Source organism: Agelaius phoeniceus, chromosome 3 (genome assembly GCF_051311805.1).
Source record: "Agelaius phoeniceus isolate bAgePho1 chromosome 3, bAgePho1.hap1, whole genome shotgun sequence".
In the NCBI taxonomy this organism is placed as follows: domain Eukaryota; kingdom Metazoa; phylum Chordata; class Aves; order Passeriformes; family Icteridae; genus Agelaius; species Agelaius phoeniceus.
This window is the reverse complement of record NC_135267.1, coordinates 110,570,624-110,595,532: the sequence shown is the minus strand read 5'-3', so window position 1 is coordinate 110,595,532 and position 24,909 is coordinate 110,570,624. Positions and strand designations below refer to the sequence as shown.

At 54.4% G+C, this 24,909-nt stretch overlaps 1 protein-coding gene across 5 annotated transcripts; it reads left to right on the top strand.

Moving 5' to 3' along the window:
• The first annotated feature begins 21 nt into the window (after nt 1–21).
• KLC4 (kinesin light chain 4) lies at nt 22–24,887 on the top strand. 5 transcript variants are annotated; one of them, XM_054629037.2, is made up of 16 exons: nt 22–178; nt 10,640–10,906; nt 11,096–11,326; nt 11,642–11,720; nt 11,807–12,032; nt 12,336–12,423; nt 12,725–12,826; nt 13,133–13,306; nt 13,434–13,533; nt 14,092–14,144; nt 15,986–16,053; nt 16,134–16,242; nt 17,003–17,125; nt 23,765–23,889; nt 23,993–24,050; nt 24,414–24,887. In XM_054629037.2, the coding sequence occupies exons 2-16, from the start codon at nt 10,658–10,660 to the stop codon at nt 24,501–24,503; spliced, it is 1,875 nt and encodes a 624-aa protein (XP_054485012.1). In that variant the 5' UTR covers nt 22–178; nt 10,640–10,657; the 3' UTR covers nt 24,504–24,887. The 5 variants fall into 5 exon arrangements, with proteins under 5 accessions (XP_054485012.1, XP_054485009.1, XP_054485014.1 ...); XM_054629034.2 differs by having other exon boundaries at nt 17,003–17,152; XM_054629035.2 differs by lacking the exon at nt 22–178 and adding an exon at nt 1,691–1,845 and having other exon boundaries at nt 17,003–17,152.
• The last annotated feature ends 22 nt before the right edge of the window (nt 24,888–24,909 follow it).

Sequence of the window (24,909 nt, the reverse complement as noted above, 5' to 3'; positions counted from 1 at the left end):
GGGCTGGGGCCGCCGGCAGGTGGCGCGCTGCCGCCGGCGGGGCCGAGGCGGCGGCCATTTTGGATTTAAAGGGGCTGCGCCGCTGAGAGGGCGGGTGGTGCCGGCTGCGGGTCTCGCCCCGCCCCCGCCGGGACCGGGACAGCGACCGGGGCCGCCATCGAGGTCTTGCGCCCAGCAGGTTGGACTGGCGGGGTTACGAGGGCTCGGTCGCTCTTCTCGGCGGCCCTGGCGTGGGGAGTATACACGGAGCCCGGCGGCGCAGGCCGGAGCGGGGGCGGCCTTCCCGGGGCGACGCTCCCCCGCCAGCCGCGGGGGGCGGTGGGACCCTCGCGGGGCGCTGGGGAGGCCCCTGAGCTGGGGCTGGGGCTGGGGCTGGCGTGGCTCGGGGACCGTCCCAGCGAGCCCTGGCCGTTGGGGCAGCGGAACGAGCGGGGGCGAGGGCAGCGTTCGGGCCGTGCCCGCCGTAACGCTGCGGGTCGGCGCTAAGGGCGCTGCCGGCTCTGCGGACTTTGGAGCCGGCGAGGCGCGCCCTGCGGGATCAACCCCTTCAGCACCGGGGGAGCCGCTGGCTCCGGAGCCGTGCCGGTGCCCGCTGTGCTCGGGCAGCTCCCGGTACGCAGGCTCGGTGCGCCCGGCCTCCCCGCGGGCAGGGCCGAGTGCCACGCAGGGACGGCCGGCGGAGGCCGGGAGCCCCCGAGGGAAGAGCGGAGTGTGTGCATGGCAACTGTGGGTCAGCCCTAAGATCCGGCCACGGCTGTTTCCAGGGTGCTGTGGGCACAGACTGCGGGATTCACTGCTCTATAATTAGTCTGTGTCTTCATTGCCAGAAATGGCTTTCACTGTAACACAAATAATGTATGTTTGCACTTCTGCTGTGTAACTTATGTGATATGTAAGCGTGCCATGGCTGTATGTACCCACACAGCCAGCCAGATTTGCCCTCCAGAGCTAGGGAATGGAGGACAGCAAAGTGCTTGAGGAAAGACGTATGTGTTGTGAGATGAGGCAAGAGAGAACCTGCGTGTCAGCAGCGCTGGGCTGGGCTGTGTTCCTCCTGGGACACCTGAAGCCCTTTCCCTTCTGAGGGAATCCGTGGGGAGGGACAGGAACACCAGTGCAGTACTGGTTCAGGCAGGTGTAGGTAGCTGGGGACATGGTAGGGAGCACCGTGACAATTGCGTGTTACCGTGCATGGGATGGCTGTAACAAGTGTAACAGAGACTGAACGAGCGCTTCCCGACAGTACCCGGCCCAGCCCCACACTGCGGGCTCCAGCCTTCCCAGATCTCCTGAATGTGGCCATTGCTGTGGCCATGGCGATGGCAGCCACGCAGATGGAGGGCTCTCTGCAGCTACCCCAGCTTGGCTTTGGGGGCTGGCGTGGGGTCAGCAGTGGGAACGCGGGCGAGGGTGGTACCAAAGAGGATGTAAAACCTTCCGCCACAGGATGGAGGGTGGGATGGAGCAGGGCTTTGGCGGGCTGAGCAGGAGCCCGGTGGTGGCCGGTGCTGCTCGGGCAGCATTTGGCGGCACCGCGGGGGCTCGGCCGTGCTCCTGGGCTCTCCGGTGCATCCCTGAGGAAGGAGCCGTGAGCTTGGCGTGCGTGGCGCTTTCTGCGCTCCCAGGAGAGCGTCCGAGCGTCCTGTTCGCGGAGCCTGTCCGCATCGCTCCCCTCCCCCTGCCGCAGTGTGGTTGGCTGCCGAGCGCCGGGTGCCTGCGCCGCCGCTCGCTCCCGGGGCAGCGCGGCACACGGAGCCGCGCAGCGCCGCGGCCGCCGCTCCTCCGCCGCTCCTCCGCCGCTCCTCCGCCAGCACCGGCGCTGGACAAGCCGCTGCAGGCAGCCAGGTACCGCTCCTGTGCGCCGTGGGGCGGGGGACATTCCCGTGCGGTGACTGAGACGGGCAGGGTGCCCAGCTATCCTGGAACAAAGGACCGCTTTGATGCGCAGTTTCGGGCAGAGCTGATGAAAACTTTTTTTTTGCCTTGTGAAGGTTTTACGTAGCCAGGTGGGCGCAGGATTTCTCTGTGGTGGTTCTGAGGGGTGAAGGGGTTTCTCTGGCTTGTTTGTTTCAAGGATACGCAGCGGGCGTGCCTCCTGCTGCCAGACAAAGCCGGAGAAACGATGACGGAGGCAGGTCATACAGCAGCAGCTCTCAAAGAGCCTTGTTTCGCCCCAAACTGTATTTTCATTAATTAACTGCTTCCTAAGCTTTTCCGAAGTGGAGGTGAACCCATCGAAAGGTGGTGGGCTGGGGGAATCGCGGGTAAGCTTCTCCGAAGGAGAGGATGCGCCTGGGAGGAGGTGTCTGAAGAAGAGCTGGGGGATGGTGCTGCGGTAGAATGCTCTGGCCAGGCAGCCGGGAGAAATCTGCACAATGGTGGGAGGCAGCAGCAGCACATTACCAGGAACAGCAGGCTTCCCTGCGTCTTGCATAGCTGGCATCTGGCACTCTGCTGCAGTTCCATGCTCGACTCTCCTCTAGTGCCCTTGGTCTCCTCTCTGCCGTGCCGCCTTGGAGATGTGGAAAACACTCACAGCTGCCTGTGCTTGTGGGGAAAGAGGGTGGTGTTCAGGTCAAAGATCTGGCCAGCTTAGACACAGGGTAAATAAACATGGCTGTGCTTTGCTGTAATTGGCAGAAGGAGCAGGAAGCATGTGTTCTCTCATCTGCTGTTTTGGAGGAATGTCCAGGTTGAAACAACAGCATTAACCCCAAATACCAAAATGGCTCTTGGGGCACAAAGGACACAGGCAAGATACTGACCTTGGCAGAGTTGTTGGGTAAATGTTTAATTTGCTAGGAAAGAGCCACATAGCTCCTCAAAGAGCTCGAGCCAGAGATAGAACAGATCCTCTGCTTGTTTCACAGGTAGAGGTTTGTCCCTGTGACTTTGCCTGCCTTGCTGTGCTGTACAAAAGCTGTTTGCTTCTGGGAAAAGTAGCGCAGTCTTGCAGCCTGCAGTCAGCTGCTCTTTACAGGTGCCCCAGGTACACCGTGGAGGGAGTGCAGGCACACCAGAGCCCTCCAGGGCACACAGAGTGGCCCCAGAGCCCCTGCTGGTCCCATCTGCATCTTGGTTATCTCCTGTACCCGGCTCAGGCACATCCAGTGCAGAGCCCTCACATTAGACAGATGCCTGCAAAGGCACTGGCTCCTGGGAATTGCTCTGCCTGCTTTAATACTGCTTCATGCTGTCAGGGCAAGGTAATGGCTCTGGCTGTGTTTTTTATAGTGCGAGACTCCCAATCAGATTCTGAAGCTGGGAAGAGATGCTTGCCCTGGCTCTGTTCCAGCTGCTTAGCTCTTGTCTCTCCACTAGCCTGGAAATGTGTTTTAATGGTGTTTCGCTGTAGTCCCAGGCGCAGCAGATGCAGAATGGATTTGGTGAGCTGCTGCAGACACGAACAAGTTTAAAAACAAGGTCTTATCAGCTGATCTGGAGGTGCCAGCATAAGCTTGCTGGTGGGAGTGGTGATGACTGCTGTTCTCATTCCAATGGCCTGCTGGAAGGGGCAGGTTTTCCCAGCCAGCTGGGGTTGTAAAAAATATGATGTACAACCAGAGCAAAATAGTTTTCTGCTAATGGCAAAAATTGGGGCTATTTTTCTTTTATTTGTTTGGTTGGTTGGTTTTGCTGTTGTTTGTTTTGTTGGGGTTTTTTAACCCTTGATGGTTTCCAATATCTGTATTCTTTGGTAGTAACAAATGGAGTGAAACCTTTCTGGTCTTGAAAGGAAGGAATGATCTGATACAAAGCCAACCAGCCTACCTGTTCTGTCTTCCTCAGAGTACATATCCATTCTGGACTTGATGATGCTTCGATAATACAGGAATTGCTTGCTCTGGTCGATCAGAACAAAGACCAGTACCCTTTGTCTTGTCCATTTCCAGATGTGGCCTGGAAGGTGGGAAGGGTATGGGAAGCTCCCGTGTTCTTTCTTAGTGGTGTGAACATGAGTCACTGCAGCCAAGTCCTTGTAAAGCCACCTTATCACCACCTTGCCCTGGGTTTCAGGAAGGTTATGTGACATTGTGTGTTTTATTAGAGATTGTGGGTGGTAGGGAGCTGAAGCTTCTGGGACAGAGAGGAGTGTTGGGAGGCTCCCCTTCAAGCTCTTTCCCTTCAGCTCCTGTCTCCTTGTGACTTGAGCTGCAAATCTGGTTCCTTAGTCCTCATCCCCTGGGCCTCTTGCAGCCTGCTGGTTAGCACAGACATTCCCAGCACAAGCCTTCCAATATCTAGGGAAAATCCCCAGAGCTGGCTTGTGTCAGCTGCTGGAAGAAGCAATCCTGGCCATGATCCCTGGACAGACAGGGATCGAGGCATATCAACAGCACAGTCACCTTGTACTGTGTTATACCTGACTCTGAGGGTTGGGGAAACTGGTTGGGTGAAGCCTTTCTGGGCTTGGAGACTGACTTCAAAGCCATGTGAGGAGATGTCTGGGTGCCAAGGAGAGTCCTGGTTTTGGGGCATAGGAGAATGTAAAAAATAAGACCACTTCTTGCCTTCACTGCCTGCTGTGAGTGGATTGCTTTGGGAATCCAAAAATCCCTGTGGGACCTTGTTGGAAGGAAGAAGGCACTGCATTCCCTTTCTCTGGGCCTTGGATCAGTTTCTAGTGCTGTGGTGCCTCCCTCCTTTGTCCTGAAGAGGTGTTCACTAAAGGCAAATGCATTTGAGTTTATCTCAGGAATGCAGATGAAGAATTTTTTTTCTTACTTTTTTTCTCCCACAAGAGGATGGTTAAGTTGTGTTACAGGGCTCTGAAGAGTTTGTGGGATCTCTGTTTTGGGAGATGCTCCTTTAGTTAGACACAGATACCTGCTTTGGGTGAGGGAATGGACCGAAGACCTCTAAGCATTCATTCCAAGTAATACTCCTCAAGTAATACTCAAGCCAGACCCTTACTGAGGGAAAAGTTACAACACAAGAGTCCCTCTATAGCACTTGAAGTCATCAGTGTGCTGGTTTAACTCTAGACTGTCTGCAGTGCAGGAAAGGTCTGAGCTGGAGCCTGGCCTTGGGAAAGGACTCTGGGTGGAAGATGGGACTCTAGGTGTCCCCTTTTTTGGCAGTAGGATGTAGAAACTTATGAGACCACCGGTGGCAGAGAATATTATGGACATTAGAATTTGAGTGACATCTTTTTACTTTACAATTGCAGCTCAGAGATAGGGTGGGTGTGACCTCCCAGGATGCTGACTCCTGACTGATGTCCTCTGTGTGTGTTCTTCGTGGCTCTAAGGGAGCATCTAGGCATTTCTGGCAACAGTAACAAGCATCACAGAGCACCATTCCTGCTCTGTGCCTCATGTGAACCCCAGCATTTCCTGTTTTGCCAGGATTAGAGCAGCTCTGGAAATACCAGCTTGGATGTGGAGCTCAGCAGCACTGGTTTGTCCCTTTTCTGTGGTTCTGCTCCAGGTGGCCTGGGGTGGTGACCCTGAGCACAGTGGCTCTTCTAGCAGTGGTGTGTCAGTGTGCAGTGTTCCTGGCAGTGTCACTGTGTCCTGGCTGTGCAGTGGAAGCCTCAGAGGCCCTGCACAGCTGACTGTAATCTCCTGCAATCTGTTTGCTTTCTGACACTGGTATCCAAATAAGAAAATTTGTGCTCATCACACAGCCTCTGTGATGGCTGCAACTTTGTCACTCTGTTTGCTTTTTACTGCTTTTATTTTATTTTGCAGCATCCAAAATATTAGGTCTAGGTTTTGTTGCAGTGTCCCTTAGGAGTGAAGACTTGCTCTCATTTGCAGTCTCACTTCTAGCTTCATTCTAGCTTCATTGGAGGTCACCCAGTCATTCCAGAGACCCTTTGTTGCTCAACAGTAATGAGCTGGCAGAGGTCCAAGGAAAGACAAACAAACCAAAAACCCTCTCTGCTTTTATCAAGTAGTTTTGCTTCCCAAATGTATAACCTTGCTGTTTCTCCAGGTAGCAAATCATGTCTCCCAGGAGGAGACTGGGACAATTATGATGAAGCAAGACAAAGCATTTCTAAATGGAAACCATTGCTATCTATGTCCCAAATGTGATCACTTGTTCTTGCTGTGGGTCAGACTTACTCTTTTCCACAGGAAGCTTTTTTCCAGAACCCAGCTGTCTTTCTGCAACTACCTTACATCACTTATATCCTTGGATCACCTTCTCCTACGGAAGGATTTGCTGCTGAAAATTTTGCTGAAAATCTGTTTCACTTCTTCACAGAAAGTGCTGGCAGACCATCTGCAGTTTGAAGGATGCTGCAGTTATTGCCTTGTGCATGCAGGGAGGCAGTGAACTGGTGAACTGCATCAGTTGAGTTGTTTGTAGACCTGAGATCTCTGTCCTGTTGTAGCTGACTCCTGATTTCCCCGGTGTTTCTCCTCCCCCACTCCCATAGTCTTTTCTAGCATTAGGTATCAAAACCTAAGCTTTAAGATTGACTTGGACCCATTTAATCTGGCATCCTTGTAGATGTTGTGGGTTGAATATAGGAGCACTGAAGCTTCCAGCTCTTTCCTCTCAAAGGTCTCGCACGTGGGAGCAGTTTGGAGAGGCAGAAGAAGGAGCTGCTGGAATTGCTGATGCTTAGCGATTCCGCGGTTGTGCACTTGAATGCAAGAGGAAGGATTTTGCCTGGCAGGATGTCCTTGCTGATGGATCCCTGGCTGATTGCTGCAGCTGCCACAAAGCTCAGTGGCTGCTCGTTGCTGCCCTGTCCTCCAAAGGGAGCAGAAGAGGGGAGATGAGCTGGGTGCTGTCGGGAAGGCAGGCTGTTCCTGCAGCTCACTGTAAATAGGGAAGATGTGCCAACTAGAGCGGAAAGGGGCGGGTGGAGACCTGCGCTGGGACACCTGCAGGTCCGTGAGGACTGCGGCAGGAAAAACTGGGAGCAGGACTCTGCATCTTTCAAGGAGTTCAGTGGAAAAGCATTCTTCCTGTTCCAGTCTGAGCCCCACCCTGCTGAAGGCAAACCATGATGTGTCCCCTCCTCTCTGCAGAAAACCTCTGAGTGTTTTCTGCCTGAGTAAAGGATGCTCAGGGCCCCTTGCTGAATGGAAAGGAGGAGGAAGAGCGCATACACAGCAGCCTCACCCTGTCTGACCTTGGCACTGGCTGCCATAGCAAGGGTTTCCTCTTTGGAGGGCTGAGCACTGAGACTAGACCTGGAGCACTGGGGAGAACTAGAAATAAGCTCTTTGTGGGGAAATTCCTGCTTTGGAAAGTGAAGTCAGCTCCTGCTGGTGTTGGTTGCTTTTCTTTGCTATAGAAGAGGTAGCAGCAGTCAAAGACTTCTCAGCAGTCTCCTCTTTGGTTTTTTTTTGTTGAGCAGCTGTGTGTTGTTCTTAGGTTTTGCACCCTGTGTCCAGCCTGGACAATCCTCTGTCCACTGCTGAGCATGGAAACATGTTGGTACCTAGCAGAGCTGTGCTTCCAGGATGTCACCCCAGGGGAGAAAGGCTGAGGTTGTTACAGATATTTGCACAGCCTGTGAGAGAAGAAAAGCCCCTTGAAGGATCTGAGGATGTAGTTGCAGAGTAGGATGAGTCTTATATGCTATGGATCAGGATGTTTTGATTTATTTTTCCTTCTCAGACTGAAATCTTTGCAGTTTCAAAAAACAAATTGATAGTGAGGACTGTGAAAGGCGTGAACATTTTCTGCTAGAAGGGCTGAAGAAAGAATGTTGCTGTATAGAGATGCTGATGGTTTAACAAACAGCAGTTTCACAGTTGAGGAGTAGTTCTGTGTACTGTGGAATTAATGAGGCTGATTTCTATGGATCTGGGTCTTGTCTGCCTGACTCTGTTACCTAGCAAGGTGTGAGGTCTGGTGGCTTTTTATCCTGTAACATGTTCCTCTTCCCAATGTGTTTGTATTGCACTTTTTAAAGATGGCAGCAAGATCTCTGTATGGACATAAGTGGTGCTGCCACAGAAATTGTCAGTATTTCATTTCATACAGCTGGCCCAGTACCCACAGGGACTTGTGCTGCTCTGCTGTGAGAGTTTTAGAGCAGAGTTGTAGTTTTTTGGGTATGAGGCCGTTCCTGGCTATCTTCTTGTGTCCCAAGCATTGCCTATGGTCCAGAGACCTGTTTCCCTGTTTGCAAGTGAGTCAAGGTGTGTTTCCTTTCAAGCTGGAACCAGTGATGGGGCCATTTAACCCTTTAGCAGTTACTACCTTGGGTTCTGTGGAAGAGGTGAGTGCCTGCTGAACTTTCCTGGGAAGCTGTCTGGACCTATTTCAGAGCACCAGAGTTCGTGGCCACTGGGCTGCCAGCCTCTTCTCTCTAGGGCTGGGAGTTGCACATTTCTTCCTGAGTTGTGCTCACCTGTAGAAGTCTGCATTAAGCAAGGATTTCCTTATTGCTTTAGCACTTGATCCCACTCCAGGTGTGTTGGAAAGGTGGGAAAAAGAATAACCAGGGGAACTGTTGTCCAGAATTCTTAGCTGCCAGTTTCTGGAGAACAAGTTTGGAAGATGGGGTAGGAGTGGCAACCAACTCTCAGCAAGCCTATTTTTCCTTTTGAAACAGCAGCTGTGTCCTCTATCTTGACCTTAATGAGGTTTTTCATGCTATTCTTGTCATATAATCTTCTGCAAAGGAAACTGGCATAAGTCATGGTCCAGATGAGACTGTTTTGGTATAAAATGTGCAGGGTTAACTGCGTGTGGAGCATGACAGATACCCAAAAGTGAAAGATACCGTGAAGGATGACTCAGAATTGGTGCTGATGCTAGATCATGAAGTGAATATGAAGTCAGCATTGTGACTTTGGGGGAGGATGACTCAGTTCTTGTTCAGAGGTGTGAACAGAAGCCCAGTCTTCAAGAGACACGAGGTGTTTCTGCCCTGCTGAGGGGTTCAGTAAGGTCTCCTCGGTGTGTTGAGGGTTTGCCCCCCCTTCCTGAGGGATGGATGTACACCATGGGAACAGAAACCAAAGAAGAATTGAGAGGAGAGTTCAGGCCTATAAAACAACTGGAGGAAGAGTGAGGCTAAAGAGGAGGAGATGAGTGGGTTTAATAATGAAATGTGTGTACTTAAAACAACTGTCCCAGTGCTGTTTGTCATCTTCACTTTAAGTGCTGCAGTGAGGAGGAAGCTGGGCCTCTCTATTGCTCAGGGCCCATTCCCCAATATCTCCCTGGCACTTGGACAGTGCACAGGTGAGGAGAAGAGGAGCCTGCCAGAAAGGGGAGCTGTGCTTGCTCTGTTCCCGTAGCTGGGACAGTATTTCTGCTCTCTCAGTAAAGCAAGCACAAGGCAGCTGCTGAACAAAGAGCTCACACCGTGCAGAGGTGGGTCCAGCAGGAGGTCAAAGGCAGATCTGCTGGCAGCAGTTCCCTCACCTCCTCCTGTGTAGCTGCTGGGCAGTTTGCCCAGCCTCCTGGCAGCAGGGCCCTGGGCACTCAGGTTGCAGAGGCCTCTGCCAGCTCCAGGTAGCAAGGAGGTGCTGCTGGGCAGGTGCTGCCTGCGCAGGGCATTGCAGGAGGCTGGTTTTGGAGTGACCTGATAGCAAGGTGGGAGGTGGCTTTCCTGTTGAGTAATGTGAGGAGGCTGCTGGGGTGGCCCAGCTGGTGGGAGAGGCTGGGACTGTGCTAAAGGAGTGAGTCCTGGAGCAGCCAGGGTCTTTGTCCTGGGGGTCTTGCCTGCCTGTTGTGTCTCTCAGCCTCTGGCCTGTTGTGTTTCCCTAGCTCCTGGGCTTTGTGTGCAGGGATCTTGCAGCCACACTAACATTGTAGGTTGTAGCACTTGGTGTCACTGTGCAAAGGCAGTAGCTGGGTACTTTGCCATTGTATGTCTAGGGGAAACAGGACAGGGAAGGAGCGCAGAGTTCTTAGGCCATCCTGGGGAGTCCTTGGGCTGGCAGCAGGGTGAATGAAGATGGAAAAGCTGTTGGTGTTCCAAGTCAACACCTGCACAAGGATTATGTTAGTGTGACTGTAGCTGTTGGTGGATGTGAGCTTCCCCAGTCAGGCTGTGGTGTGTCCTGCTGGTGGCATGTCCCTCAGTGCCACAGTGGCAGTTCTGTGCTGAGGCTGCAATCCTCAAGATGTACTCTTCTGGTCATATTTCGGTACCTTATTTTGGCACAATATCTGGCAATATTTTGGCACAGCAATACCACTGATGCCCTCCTGTCTGAGATGCTCCTCTAGGAGATTTCCCTTTGAGGAAGCAGAAAGCTTTGAGCTGGCATCCCTCCACTTTGTGTTCCCTTTCTTCTGCAGTCAGAAGAGGTGCTGAGCTCTGACAGCCTCTCTGCATCAGTGGTCTGTGGGCAGAAGGTGTATAGATTGCAACCCCAGCTGCCAACCACAAATCTCTGCTCTTAAAAGGAAGCTAAATTAGTCTTCCCCCTGCTGGGAGCGTGGGGGTGTTGGAGGTCACTGGTTGTCGCCTTTTTGTCTCCTGTCCACGCAGGCCACCTGCGCTGGTTGCCAGCACTCCCGGCCACAAAAGCAGAAGCACATGCCCTGACAGCTGCCTGCTGCCAGAGGGAGAGGGGAAGATGAAGGAGAAGGGTTTAGAGTAGGCAATCTGTTAAATGCTGTCTCTGAAGGAGGTTGTGGTGCTTGTGTCTGCTGGTGGCTCTCTGAAGCAGCGCTGGGACACTCAGGTTTTGTCTTGGTCTCTGTGCAGGGCTGCAGGAGTAGGACTATGTCCACCATGGTGTACCCAAGGGAGGAGAAACTGGACAAGCTGAGCCAAGAGGAGATAATTTCCAATACCAAGCTGGTAATGCAAGGGCTGGAAGCACTCAAGAATGAACACAACTCCATCCTGCACAGCTTGCTGGAGACCATCAAGTGCCTGAAGAAGGATGAAGAAGCCAATCTCGTGCATGAGAAATCCAACCTGCTCCGCAAGTCAGTGGAGATGATAGAACTGGGGCTTGGAGAAGCTCAGGTGAGAGTGGGGGGTGATCCCTGAGGTGTTATCTGGGATTGACAGAGGAAGGGTAGGCATGTGGCCATTTCCCATAAACTGCAGGGGTGGGAAGGGGCTAAGTGTAGAAGGCTAGCATGGGTGGACCCTAAACATGCATGTGAGGGAGAGACAAGACTGTGGTTGTTACTGACTGAGACTCTTAACAAGGTGATGATGGCATTGTCCAACCATCTGAACGCCGTGGAGTCAGAGAAGCAGAAGCTGCGTGCTCAGGTGCGGAGGCTGTGCCAGGAGAACCAGTGGCTGCGTGATGAGCTTGCCAACACCCAGCAGAAGCTGCAGCGGAGCGAGCAGACCGTGGCTCAGCTGGAGGAGGAGAAGAAACACCTTGAGTTCATGAACCAGCTGAAGAAGTATGATGAGGATGTCTCACCTTCGGTATGCCCCAGTCCTTTTGAGCAGCTGCTTTTGTGGGTCTGGGAGAACTGCCTACATGTTATCACATGTTATCACGTGATAACCTTGCCCTGGATTTTGCCCCTTCCCATGCACAGCAATGCCTGTAGCTAAATGGGGCCTGCATGGGGCAGAGTCTCTGGATTTTGTTTTGTGGGGGGAGATGGTGGCAGAGACAGCAGGAAAATTGAGTGTGTTGGTGGGCTGCAGAATGGCGAGTGTTTGGCAACTGACTCAGCCCCGGCTGCCTCTGTCTCTGCTGAGAACCAACAGTATTTGTGATTCTCATCCTCTCAGGAGGAGAAGGAGGGTGACTCCACCAAGGACTCTCTGGATGACCTATTCCCCAATGAGGAGGAGGAGCATGGTCCTGGATGTAAGTGTTTGCTCATGCATGGGTGCTGCCTGTCTCTGTTCGAGCCTCCTGGGCCAACTGTGCCGTGTCTATTTCTGTGCCCACAGTGCCCCACCAGCACAGCAGTGCTGTGGCAGCTGCCCAGCAGGGAGGGTATGAGATTCCTGCACGCCTGCGCACCCTGCACAACCTTGTCATCCAGTACGCCTCCCAGGGACGCTATGAGGTGGCTGTGCCTCTCTGCAAGCAGGCACTGGAGGACCTGGAGAAGACATCAGGCCATGATCACCCTGATGTGGCTACCATGCTCAACATTCTAGCACTAGTGTACAGGTGAGCATGGTGGGAAGGGCAGGATTGGGCCAGGACAGCTTTCTGCATCTCCTGTTTCCCTTTACAGCGCATCCTGGGGCTCCCCAAGCTTCCAGGGGTTTGGCTTTCAGAAAGGTTTTGGCCTAGATGGTATTTGGTTTGCCAAACTCACAGATATAACTAGGGACTGACTAAAGCAGGGAGGAGTGGGGAAACAAAGGACTCTGAAGGCTGGGTCTGTGTGGAAGGAGCACTGTTCATAGCTCTGCCTGCTCTGGGCTGTAATGTCCAAATCCCAAATAACTGGTTGACTTTGCACTGCAGGGATCAGAACAAATACAAAGAAGCAGCACACCTCTTGAACGATGCTCTTTCCATCCGTGAGAAGACTCTAGGCAAAGACCACCCAGCGGTGAGTGTCTCTCTCCTCTTCCAGCCACTTCTTCACCTTTGGGTGCTGCTGGGGCACTGTTCCAGCAGTGTTTTACTGCTTCAGTATTTCCTGCTGGCTGGTTCAGTACAGCCTGTAAGGAGTTGGCTTCTCTTGGATCCCGTGATATAGGCAGGGCAGCCTTCTGTCTCTGGACCTTCTTCTCTTGAGAAGCAGCAGTACTGCAGGCATGGAGGAAATGTGACAGTCACTGTTGCTTGTGCCCCTCGTTTGGTCTGGCTGGAATTTGCTTTGTTTCATGGAGAAGTTTCTGTCTCTGCAGGTGGCAGCGACTTTGAACAATTTGGCTGTTCTGTATGGCAAGAGAGGGAAGTACAAAGAAGCAGAGCCACTGTGCAAGCGAGCCCTGGAGATCCGTGAGAAGGTACGAGCTCTTCTGTGCTCTTTCTCCTTTCAGCTCTCTCTGTGGGCTTTCTCCCATTACCTCAAGGCATGTGGGAGATCCAGGGCCTATCCAGGCTGTTCAGCTGCTGATTCTGCCACCACCTTTCCTGTCTCTCCAGTGTTTGAAGCCCTAGGGAGGCCTGCCAGGAGGTGGAAGCTGGAATTTCTCCTCCTCTCCAGACCTTGGCTTTTGTCTGACATAGGCATGTGCTGGGGGGACTCCAGCATCTACTAACTCCAGGAGTCCTCTCCAATCTTTGTGTCTTCTCTTCTCTTGTTCACCCAGGTTCTAGGCAAAGACCATCCTGATGTGGCCAAGCAGCTGAACAACCTAGCCCTGTTGTGCCAGAACCAGGGCAAGTACGATGAGGTGGAGTACTATTACTGCAGGGCCCTGGAGATCTACGAGAGCTGCCTGGGTCCTGACGACCCCAATGTGGCCAAGACCAAGAACAACCTGGTGAGGCACTGGGGAGAGGTGATGTGATATTGGGGAGGGGTGCTTAGAGACAGAGCAATAGCTGCAAGAGGTGGGCAGAGTTAATCTGTTTCCCAGTGGGGCTGGAGCTGTTTTGTTTTGGTTGCAGGCTTCCTGTTACCTGAAGCAAGGCAAATACAAAGATGCAGAGGTGCTGTATAAGGAGATCCTTACCCGTGCTCACGTGAAGGAGTTTGGCTCTGTGGATGGTTTGTACAGCAGAAGCTCTTGGGGCAGGGGAGGGGTCTCCTGGCTCTCAGCCTAGACTTGTCTGGTTCTGGTGTTGCCCAGACTGAGGGATGGGATGCCTTGCAGGGCCCCTGCTTTGGGCATCCCTTAAGATGCTGCTGTTCTAGTGTGTTATGCTGTTCCCCCTCTTCTCTCAGGAGTCTCAACCCAGTCTTTTTACAGGGTTGGGTATAGTAAATGGCACAATCATGCTCAAGCATAGGCTGAAGTTTCTCCTGTGCACCTGGCACATGTACTTCTGCTGGGAGGACTTGTTCTTTCCTTCCCTTGTCCTGCCTTTGCAGTGTTGGTTGTCTTTCTTGGGACTCTGGGCCAAGGGAGAAGTTCAAGGGAAGGAGCAAGGGAAGGAGTTCGAGGAGAGTCCTCTTGGGACTCTGGGCCAGGGACTGGGGGGAGGATCTGGAGTGTCACTTCCCTCTGATGAGGTGCTAGCTCTGGGGATGGAGTGCTGGGCTGTACAGGAGGCAAACAACAGCGTGGGGTGGTGAGTGGACCTGTTTTGCATTCTCCCCACACAGATGAGCACAAGCCAATCTGGATGCATGCAGAGGAAAGAGAGGAGATGAGCAAGGTGAGTCTGATCTCAGGGGGTTTGATCTCTTACCACAGCCTATCTCTTATCTCCTCCTTCCTGGAGAAGCTGCAGTCTGAAGAGCTATCAAGGCCAGGAGGCATCTGGAGAGGGGGGATACAGCACTGCTGCTCCCTGGGCCAGCAGGGAGAGAAGGTCCCTCAGAGAGCAGGGTGTTTTTCCTTGGGCAGGGCTGTTCAGTCTCTCAGCCATGGCTGCATGCTCTCTCTGCTTTAGTGATTGATCCCTCTTGGGCATGCAGATGATGGAAGATGGCAGATGGCAGAGGGTTGTGCTGCAAGGCCTTGGCACTCTGTTCCAAAGAGCTGCCAGTACCCAGAGCATAACTGGCTTCTAAAGCAGCTCTGAGGCTGTCTAGGATAAAAATGGAGGTCATGAAGAAACTGTTGCTGTCATCTTCCTTAGGAAATGGAGCCGTAGCTGAAAAGGGTCTCTGCACAGAGTGGGTCCTAGCTGGCCTCTGAAAGGGGATAGAAATGGACTGTGCTTGCCTTGGGCTAGGCTGAAAGGCAAAGCTGCTGTTGCTCCTACAGCCCAGGCCCTGCTCTGTGGTCAATAAATGCAGCAGTTTTGTCTTTGGTTTTGCCAAGTGCAAGGCCCCATCTGTTTTTTGGCAGGCAGGTGAAGCAGCAGAAGGAGGGGTTCTGATCTAGTCCTCTACCTGCAGTGGGACTCTCCTTTTTTTGCCCTCAGAGCAGGCCCCAGCCCTCCAGGGTTCAGGCAGCAGTCTGGCAGGCCTGACTTAGTGACTGATGAGTCCCATCCTGTCAGCCCTAGAAGCAGGGCACTGGCATGTGCTTCCCACAGCATCCTGTGCCTTCCCATTGAGCCACCCTGCATGGCTCCCAGTGCAGGGCACTGCTCAGCTTTACACTGCTCTGCTTGCTGTACTGCAAAGGCTCTGCTGCAAAGAATCTGCACTTGCTGCAGCACCATCCTGGAGAAATCCAGGCTGGAGTAGAGCCCGGGTTCCCACTGCCCCCTCTGGGACTGAGACTCTTCTGGTGGTATCTTTGGAGAATTTAGGGGTCAAATGTAGGTAGCTGTAGTATGAAGCTGTGCTCCTGATAATGCAAGCTCTGCCATGGGGCAGGAGAGGAGGCTGAGGGAGTCACAGTTGGAGTAAGAGATTCATTTTACATGTGAGTCTTAGGCAAGGGTTAAACCTCTTTCCCTGACTCTGGGGCTCCTCTCCCCAAGGCAGCTGTGTCTGTGCCCCATGGCAAAGCAGGGTTGGCACTCCTGTCCAGGCAGCAGCAGTAGTCACAGACCTGCTTGTACTCCTGGCCCAGGAGCTGGGGCTGATGTGCTGTGCTTTGTGCTGTTTCCATATCTTCTGTTAAAATGTATGAAATTCTTCTGACAGAGCTTGGCTACTTTTGTCCCTTGCCCCTCTTCCCTGGCAGCAGAGGGAGGCCAGTTCATGCCATCACTGGGGCCTTGGGCACAGCTGGCTTTATCTGCCCCAGAGGATTTGACACCTTGCCTGTTAGGTTCAGACACCCTTTAGAGAATAGGCTGTGCTGTCCCTGCTGCCTTTGGTACCATGGGAGGGGGTAAGGAGATGGGATTATGCTCCTTCCTGAAACTAGGATATCTCTTTTGCTTGTGGCCCAAATCTGTTGCATCAAACATGTTTTTAACTTTCCTACCAGGAAGCTGCTGGGCTTCATTACTGCATTTGCATAGTGTGTTTCCAAAGGCTGGGTTGGTGCAGGGGTGCAACCTGGGGTCTGAGCCTGGCATTTAGTGGCAGAGCACAGGCCAGAGAAGGGCAGTAGGTGTGGGACTAACAGCTCTCTTCTCTCCTCACCCTGCAGAGCAAGCACAGAGACAGCGCTCCCTATGCTGAGTATGGTGGCTGGTACAAGGCCTGTAAGGTTAGCAGGTAAGAGCTGGTTTGTGGGCAGCTGTGGACTCTGGGGGGGTGACCCTGGGCTCCTGCTCACCTCCCCTGTGTTACCACAGCCCAACTGTGAACACCACCCTGAGGAACCTGGGTGCGCTGTACCGGCGCCAGGGCAAGCTGGAGGCAGCCGAGACCTTGGAGGAGTGCGCAGTTCGCTCCCGGCGACAGGTAACCCCAGGGGGACCTTCCCTGCTGCGGGGGCATTGCAGGGCTTGGGGTGGCACCTTATGGCACTGCCTGGGGTGGGGTGTGGTGAGGGACTCTCCCTCACCTCTCTGATGTTCTTGGTTTGCGTTGCTGTGACACCAGAGGGCCTCGGTGGTTGGGGATGCATTTGTGCAGAGATCCACGTGTGTGGGGTGGTGCATGTGTGCGTGGATGGAGCAGATGTCCATGTGTGGGGAAGGCATGGCTTACTGAGTGCAGAAATACTGCAGTGGGGTTAAGGCAGGTTGCTGGGCTTTGTCAGCTACTGGGAGAGCTGCACTTACTAGGATGTTTTCTTCATACTAATTTTTTTTGTCCAGAGGCAAAAAATACCTAGAATTTCTTAGAGTACCTCTTGCCTTAAACTCTTCTCAATCCTCAAATAAAAAAGCAGGAGCTGTAAGCACCTTGCACAAAAGACTGAAGGACAGCTGAATCCTTCACACTTCAAAATGTGAAGGAAAGAAGCTGTCAGCTTTGGGGTAGCAAGCTCTCGTTCCACAGGGTTGGTTATGGCCTTGTGAGGACTCACCGAGCTGGGAGTTTGAACAGAGACTAAGTGTAGAATGGCATTTGGCTCCCTCCTGGTTGTGCTGGGCAGTTTTGGCTGGGATGGGGCAGTGACCAAGAGAGGGAACAGGAACCAAGCACAGTGGATCTCCAGAGGGAAGGAACGTGTAAAGACAAAACACGGTTCTTCCTTAACCTTCCCTACTTGCAGGGCATTGACCCAATCAACCAGACGAAGGTGGTGGAGATCCTGAAGGAGGGGGATGGCACAGAGAGACACCGGAGCCTGGGGGGCAGTGTCAAGTACGAGAATGCCACAGACGGTAGCGAGGAAGTGAGTATGGGCGTGGAATGGAGCGGGGTAAGTACAAGACACCATCAAGAATGGCCTCAGCCGGCTGCCAGAGGGAAGGGACAGCCTGGCTGAGGGCTGTCCCCGCGTGGCCTGTCGTGGCATCCTTGTCTGCCTCCATTCATCCCCTGCACATTTCCTTCCCCTCTCTTGGCATGAGCCAGCCGGCCCACAAAGGTGTGTGTCTGGGTCTGGCTTCTGGTGTACAGAACAGATATTGCCAGCTGAGGGCTCCTGCTTCCAGGAAGCTGCCAGGCCCTGGCAGTGCACAGCATGAACTGGCCCTGGTCTGCCCTTAATCTTAGGCTTGTAACCTTATTAACATCTCTCCCTGCTGCTCCCCTCTGGAGGCCCTGGCTGAGAGCATCAGCCCCATCTCGGGCTCACCCAGCCTGTGAGAGCCATTTGGCTGTCTGTCCTGCACTGTGCCACTGACGATGCTGAGCCTGGGTAGGGTTGTGTGTGTGTGATATGCCTGGTGTGTCTGTGGCTGACTGACTGACTGACTGCAGGGCACAGGAATAGTCTGTAGCCAGCATCTTTGCTGTCCCCCTCTCCTGGTCTCGTGCCCTAGGCAGGTTCTGGCCGAGCAGAGGGGATAAAAGGCAGGTCTTTGCCAGGATGGCAAGCTGAGCTGACCAGTGGAGACTGATGTTAGCTGAGGCACAGACAGGTGAACCTGAACCTCTCTAGGCTCGCTCTGAGGCTGTAGGTGACTTTGGTCACTAGCACTGAGTTTGGAGAAAGGTAGTGATCCAAGGCTGGGACAGATGCCTTTTGTCTCCTGCAAGCAGGAGGGTGGAGAAGAGGCAACAAGTGAGCGTGGTGCTGGTGGGTGCTTGGTTCAAGGGCTGCTAGAGCTGTTAGTGCTTATGTTCCTTCTGCAAACTCTGAGAGCACAGAGTAGCTGGGCTTGTTGCATCCTGGCGTAGGGAAAGCACTGAGCACACAGAGTCCTTTGCTGCCCCCTCACATCTGCTGTCACTAACCCTTCCCCACCTGGCTCTGCTCTATCCCCACCTGCATGAGATCCCTCCCTTCCTCTTTTTCTTCTTCCCTGTTGCCATGACAGCCCTTCAGCACCCAAAGCCTGGAGCCTGCTGGCTCTCTTGATTGTGGATTGTACACAGGAGGTGTCTGAAGGGGGATCTGGAAAACAGACCTTCAAGTGGACCCAGCAGCTTTACCAGATGCAAGGCTGTCCTTTGCCCCAGGTCTTGGCATCAGGACCAGAGAGGGTCTTAGCTCTGGCAAGGCACCAACTCTAGACCCCTGCACTCACCATTAGTAAGGGGGCTAGACAAGCACAGAGGGAGGGCTGCAGGTTTGGATTAGAATCACCTGGTCCCTATGCTGGCTGGTGTCTTTCTGCAGCTCCTCCTGGCTGTGCTTGGTGTCGGGTGATCTCTTTGCACTGGTCTGGGAGACCTTCCTGACAGCCTCTGAGCTGATCATCCTAAGGCAAGTAGGCAGTGCCACTCTGTGCCACAGCCAGTCCCATGAAATAGTCCCTGCTCATATGACCCTTCCCTAGGGGTCTTAGCAGAGCTTCCCTGACCCAGACAGCTGTAAATAGAGGATTGGAGGGCTAGCCCAGCACCCTGGGGGACACAGCTGCTGCCACATGATTCCTTTCCCAGCCTGCTGCACACATAGCCAGTCTTCTCTTCTGAACCAGCAGCCCTGCACTGTACTGAAGCTCCCTGCAAAAGGAGGCTGAGGTAGCTCCTGCTGCTCCTGTCTGTCACGGCCTGTTGTTTTCTGTGTTGGTCCAGAGCCCTCAGATGTGCTGCAGGCAGGGCTGTGGGAGCCTCCAGGGTGCCCTGTGCCCCTAGGCAGCTCTGGAAGCATCCCAGGGCCCGGGTCAGCTGCTTGCTGCCCAGGTAACTGGGATGTGAGAGCAGGGGGATGGCACCAGCTCCGTGCTGCAGAGGCCTTGGCAGGTACCCAAGGCCCAGGAGCAGGAGCCCTCGGAGCAGGAGACCCAGGCTGTTCCTCCCTGAGCTCAGCTGTTCCTGCCAACCCAGTAAGCCCACTGGCAAAGAAGTGAGGCTGCAGTTTCAGCCTCCCAAGACTCTCTCCCTGCCCAGATGCGGCCTGTGGTCTCTGCATGCAGCCTGGGCCTTGTCCCACCTGCTCCCTAGGTGACCTACAACCTCACAGCCTTGTAAATTGTGTCTCTCTCCTCTCTGTGCACTAGGCTTAAATGCCTCCCGAGACTCCCTCTTTCCCCTCCACCGCAGTCACCTGGATGTTTGTGTTGTATCTTCCGACTTTTCCTCCACACCATCCCTCCTTCCTCGGCGAGAGCTCCACGCCGCTCCCCCAACCCTCCTGGCGCGCGAGGGCACCGCGACGCCTGCCGAGGAGCGCCCTGCCCCGGGGCCAGCAAGAGCAGGAAGAAGCTGCGAGGAGCTGCCAGCTCCCCCAGGCCAGGGTGACGGGCCACCACCGTCCCCTCGCGTGTCCCTACCCCTGGCCTGCCCTCGCACGTCCCTGGGGCCCAGGCCTGCGGGGCGTTGTCTTCACTCCAGGCTTCACTCCATTGTCACTAGACATGCTCAGCCCTCCTGGCTTGTTGCCTCCATCTCTACAGAGGCTCGAAGATGGAGGGGCTGTTATGGGGACAGTGAGGCCTGGCCTAGGCAGGGCTGTCATGTGCCCATGTGCTTTCCTCCCTGTAGGCTTAGCTGATATTAGTGCCTTGTAGCAAACCTGTGCTGGTTCCCAGTGAGATGGGCTCTCCCTGCAGCACAGGGCAGTCCCCATCTTGCTGCTCTTCTCCCTGCTGAGCTCTGTAACCAGGAGTAGTGTGTGGGTCTCTCTGCAGGGCAGCCCATAGAGCTACTGTGCATCCAAGATGAGGTGGGGGGCAACAGCCAAGGACTATGTGCAGGAACTGGCCAGCACAAGCATGTTTGGCTGTAACTTCCTGACTGGATGCTATAGCCAGGTTCCTCATCTGGCATTAAGGGCTGAATCAACCCCCCATTGCTACAGGGTTCTCAGGTGTGGCTGGTGGGAGAAGTGGGGGTGAAGTTGTTTGCTGTTCCTTGAAAGCAGAGGAGGGGTAGGAGGAAAGGAGAGGTTTTTTTGCAAGGGGTAGACCCCAGACCTTTAGAGGTGGCTGAGATGGGGAATGGCCTGGGTTGGAGCAGAGTGGTTGGGAGAAAAAGAAGGTGCAAAGATGGATGTGAGGAAGGAGAGGGCTAGGGCTGGAGGTGCTCTGAGCAGGTGGGAGCAGATGGGATGGCTGGAGGGAGGTTGTTGCAGGGGTCGGGGCTGGATTGCTCACAGGTCTGTGGGGCTGACTGCAGTCTGGCTGTCCCTAGCCAAGGGGTGGGAAATGTTTAACCCTGTTACCAATAGGGTCACCATGCTGACCCTGAGGGGGTGTGGGGGTGGCCAAGTGTCTGTGATGGCTTCAGACCTTCACAGGGTCTGTTGCTGTTAGTCATTACTGGGGTATAGAATGTGTTCCAGGGCCAGACCTCCACTGTTTTGGGTCTCACATCCTTGAGTGTACACTGTCATCCCACCTCCTATAGGAAGGGAACCTCCCTGGCTCTCCTATCTGGGAAGAAAGCTGGGGAGGCTGTAGGCAGCAGGATAGAGCCCAGGGGCCAGCACAGGACTCCTTATTTATTTAGCTAGATCCCTTTTTTATGCTAGTCATCTGGCAGGTTGTGATACTAAATGTGCTTGTGTCTGTCTGGGCCTGGCTTTCCTGTGGTGGTGCAGAGGCCTTGGGGTGCATGCATGCTGCTCCCCTGGAGTTTGTGCTTACTGAAAGGAAGCTTGTCCTCAGGACATGGGCTGTGGAGCCCAGGGCTGAGTGCTGCAGGGCTGTCCTCTCTGTCCCAGTGCTGCTCCATGCTTCTGGAGAGTGGGGAGTTCCCAGTGCAGGGTGTGTTTGGACCTCAGGGCCATCTGCCCCTGTGCTTTGCCATGTCCTGGACCTGGTGCTGTAACGACCATACCTCTAATTAAAGGTAGACTGACCCAAATTGCTGCCCTGTGCTTCTTTCCATGCTCTGTAGGCCAGCGTCGGTCAGCCCTGGGGTGGTGGGTGCAAATGCTGCTGGAGCAGGTCTGGGGGTGCTTGGTGTCTGTCTGTCTGTACAGGGGCATGTGCTGCCCCCAGGGCTCCCCTCCCAGGCTGAGCATTGGAGATGAAGGACCCAGCTCCACTGTGCCTTTTCCCTGTCCTCCAAACTGGAATTGCTGCTAAACTCAGCTCTGTAACCATGTGTGGCAGGGCTGCCCTGGGGCATCTGAGCTTGGACCTTCCCCTACAGGCATTTCTATTTAGCCAAAGAAATACCCCATTGTGTCCCTCAGTGCTGAGCTCTACGTGCTGCCAAATCCTGCCCAAGTCCTCTGCCTCCATGCATTAGGCAGGGTTGGAGCATGCAGTGGGGAGAGGAGCTCAGTGGTGGAGCTGCTTATTTTTTTGAATGCTCTCATCCTGGTGGGTGCAATGGGGTGGGGGCTCTGCGGCAAACCAAACCCATAAATGTTCTGGGTTAAAAATAACCCGTCAGAAAAGGGAGTGGGGGGAGAAGAGAGGCTATTTTTAACCCAGCATGCAGCAGCATTTGGTTCTGGTGTTGGTCTGCAGTCAGTCTGCATCGCTGCAGCTGGGGAAATGTGGCTCCATCCTCCAGCTCTGATACAAGAGCATACTTCTGACCTGATCCTGCTGCCCTTGTACCATGGTCCTGCTCCCCTGTCCCAGCTGTGTTCCCTCTTCCACCCCTGGCTTGCGTGCCCTGGGAAAAGCAACAGTGCCTGGCATAGCAGTACCCTGCAGGGAGAATGGTGACCCAGTGTAAGTCTGGTGGGTAGGCAAAAGACACCTCCCCATCTTTGTTAATGCTGCACACTGATATTCAGCTCATCCAAAATCTGCCCGGGTTGCCTCATGCAGGAATTGAATTGTTTACTTTGCTGCTTTGGGTGCTCTCTGCATTTCTGGTGACTGGGTCCCTTTGCAGCAGCAACACATGGCTCTCAACTTGGAAAACCCTCAGCCCAATGAGAATGTGAAGAGGTTCAATTCACTTGTTTTATCCAAGAAGGGATGAGAGGAATACCAGGAGAAAAAGGTTTGCTGGTAGGAGAAGTCCTGGTGAGCTGTTAGAGAACAGTCTAGGGCTGGCTCAGCTTTGGTAATCAGAGCAGAGGAGGGCTGGAAACGCCTTCCCCAAGGGCCACAATCTGTAATGGTCAGCACAAGGGGGTGACTGGCCTAAGGCAGAGACCCTGCCCACCTGCAGAGCTGCTTGGGCAGTGCTGAGGTAATTGCTGCTGCTAGCCTGAGCCACAAGGCATTTGGGTCATTTGGAGTGCTTCAAAGGGGCTCCCTCACATCTTCCTAAGGAGTAAAAGGGCTTTTGCCATCACTTCACCTCCTTTTCTCCTGCCCCAGTGTTCCAGGGGCCATTCACAGCAGGAGCAGGGAAGACTGCTATTATCCAGCCATCAGAGCAAAAGTAATTCCACATCAGCAGTGGTGTCACAACCTTATGTAACAAGCAGGCCAGGCCACAGGGCAAGAGCTTGGTGGCATGATGACATTGGTGGCATGGTGTGGTGCCATGCTGGCAACCTGTGGATGCATGTGGATCAGAGTGCAGGAGGTGGACTGGAGCCTGTCAAGGCCTGAGAGTGCCTCACTGAGTACTGGGGACTTTTGGAAGCATGTGGGAGGAAACAGGCTCAGGAACAAGATTTCAGGCTGGTTTTGGTCTTCAGAAAAAGCAGATAGACACAAAAAGCCCTCTGCAAAGTGCCACCCCCTGGGGCAGCTAGTCTAACTGCATGCAGCTAAAGCTGGGGGGCCTAGGAGTGGTGGTGCCTGCTTGGCAGCACAGTGCTGGTGCAGCCAAATGAATCCATCCCCAGTGGAGCTGCCTGAATTGCTCCAAAGGCTCAAAGCTAATTGTCTTGGAGGTGTTAGGAATGGGACAAGGCTGTGTGTGCAGTGTGAAATGGTCTTGTGTGATGTGAGTGAGCCTGCAGGACCAGGTGTGCATCTGTATGAGTGCTGGACAGAGAGGAGGAATGCTGATGGTGTGGTGAAGAAAAGGGGAGGGAGAGGATGAGGATGGTCTCCAGCCAGCAGCAAATGAGGAGAGAGTCCTTGAAATGAAAGCTCCAGCAGCCTGTCCTGGCCTGACAAAAGTATCCCTAATCTTGGGACTCCCACCATGGCTTGTTGCCTCTTTGGCCACTGAGACCTCCTTGGTAGTTTCTTCCTGAGCTGTTGCAGGTGATGGAGCTGTGTCCTCTTCGAGCAGGACTGTGCAGATGCCAGTGCCATTTGTGCTGGGGGCAAGCCAGGAGCCTGTGTGGGTGTTGAGCTTGCCCTGGGCAGGAAGGAGTATCAGGCTGGATGAGCCAGACAATAGCAGCTGACTCCACAGTTACCATGTCCTGTGGAGAACTGGGTGAGGGAAGCCATGTAGTGAGCAGTAAGCCTGATTTGGGCCAGGGCTAAACCCTCAGTGCAAGTGGGCAAGAGGATGTTTGGAGCCAGTTCCAGCCACTCATCAGCATCATGCCAAAGCCTGATCAGTGCCACTCAGCCATCACCCTGGCTTGTGTCTCTGTGTCCAGGATGGCAGTGGCACTCTCCAGCGCAGCAGCTCCCTGGGAAAAATCCGGGATGTGATACGGAGGAGCAGTGAGATGTTGGTCAAGAAACTGCAGGGCAATGGTCCCCTGGAGCCCAGGAACACCAGGTACGTGTGAGGGTCAGGCTGTGTACAGGGCCCTGTCACCTTGTGTGTCTGGGTCTTCCCACTCACAGCACAGTCACATCTGCTCTCCTCTGCTTTCTTATAGCATGAAACGAGCTGCATCCTTAAATTACCTGCACAAGTCTAGTGATGCTTCGTTTGAGGTAAGTACAGTGTGAGTGGTGGGGCTGGTGCAGGACTGCATGTGGGGCTGGGGGCTGTGTGGCCAGCGGTGCAGGGGCTGAGGGGCATATTAGTGAGCCCCAGGTGCAGTGCTGAGAACCCCTGAGCTTGTCACCCCTCGTCTGAGGTCAGAGCTCCAAATCTGAAGGTGTTGCTTCCAAGGACCCACCTTCCTCCCCACAAAGCTCAGCCATAGACTGGGAGCACAGGCAGCAGCCACGTGTGTGTGACAGCAGCAGCAGGGCCGTCCTGGCTTGCAGGGCAAGGGGCACAGGAGTTGGAGTGGCAGCTTTGGGGCATGGGGCTGGATTGCAGGTACCTCATGGGCACTGTGTTTTTTCCAGGGCACCCAAGGCTTCCGTGCGGAGAGCAGAGGCCTGAGCGCCAGCAGCATGGACCTGTCCTCCCACAGCTCCCTGCTCTCCTCCAACTGAGCTGGCTGCTCCGCCGCTGGGCACCCTGGCTTCGCGCTGCACGGGGCAGCGCCCGGCACCTCCCCACACCACCTTACTCTGTTCTCCCCATCACCGGTTCTCGTGCCACCGTCTGCCTGCCCAGCCCGGCCTCCCCGGGGGTCCCTAGCTAGTTCGGGCACCGCAGCCCGCCCGCATGCTCCTCTGCTGCTCACCGGGGCCGCAGCTCTGGTGGCCGCATGCTCGGTACCGGTCACACACACGCTCACCAGGTAGAATCGCCAGCCCGGGGCTACCCCCCAGGCCGGGGCAGCGGCGGGAGTGCCCCATGCCCCCGGCACGCCGGTTCCCCGCCGGATGATCGCTGTACTTTATTTTATTAAATAAAACCGACCCTAGAAGCGACCGCGGCTCGGCCTGAGGGGGA

Coding starts and splice junctions, on each gene's coding strand:
- KLC4 (XM_054629034.2), top strand. CDS start 10,658: ATGTCCACCATGGTGTACCCAAGGGAGGAGAAACTGGACAAGCTGAGC. Junction 13,307..13,433: donor CCAAGACCAAGAACAACCTG/GTGAGGCACTGG, acceptor TTTTGGTTGCAG/GCTTCCTGTTACCTGAAGCA. Junction 17,153..23,764: donor TGGGCGTGGAATGGAGCGGG/GTAAGTACAAGA, acceptor CTCTGTGTCCAG/GATGGCAGTGGCACTCTCCA.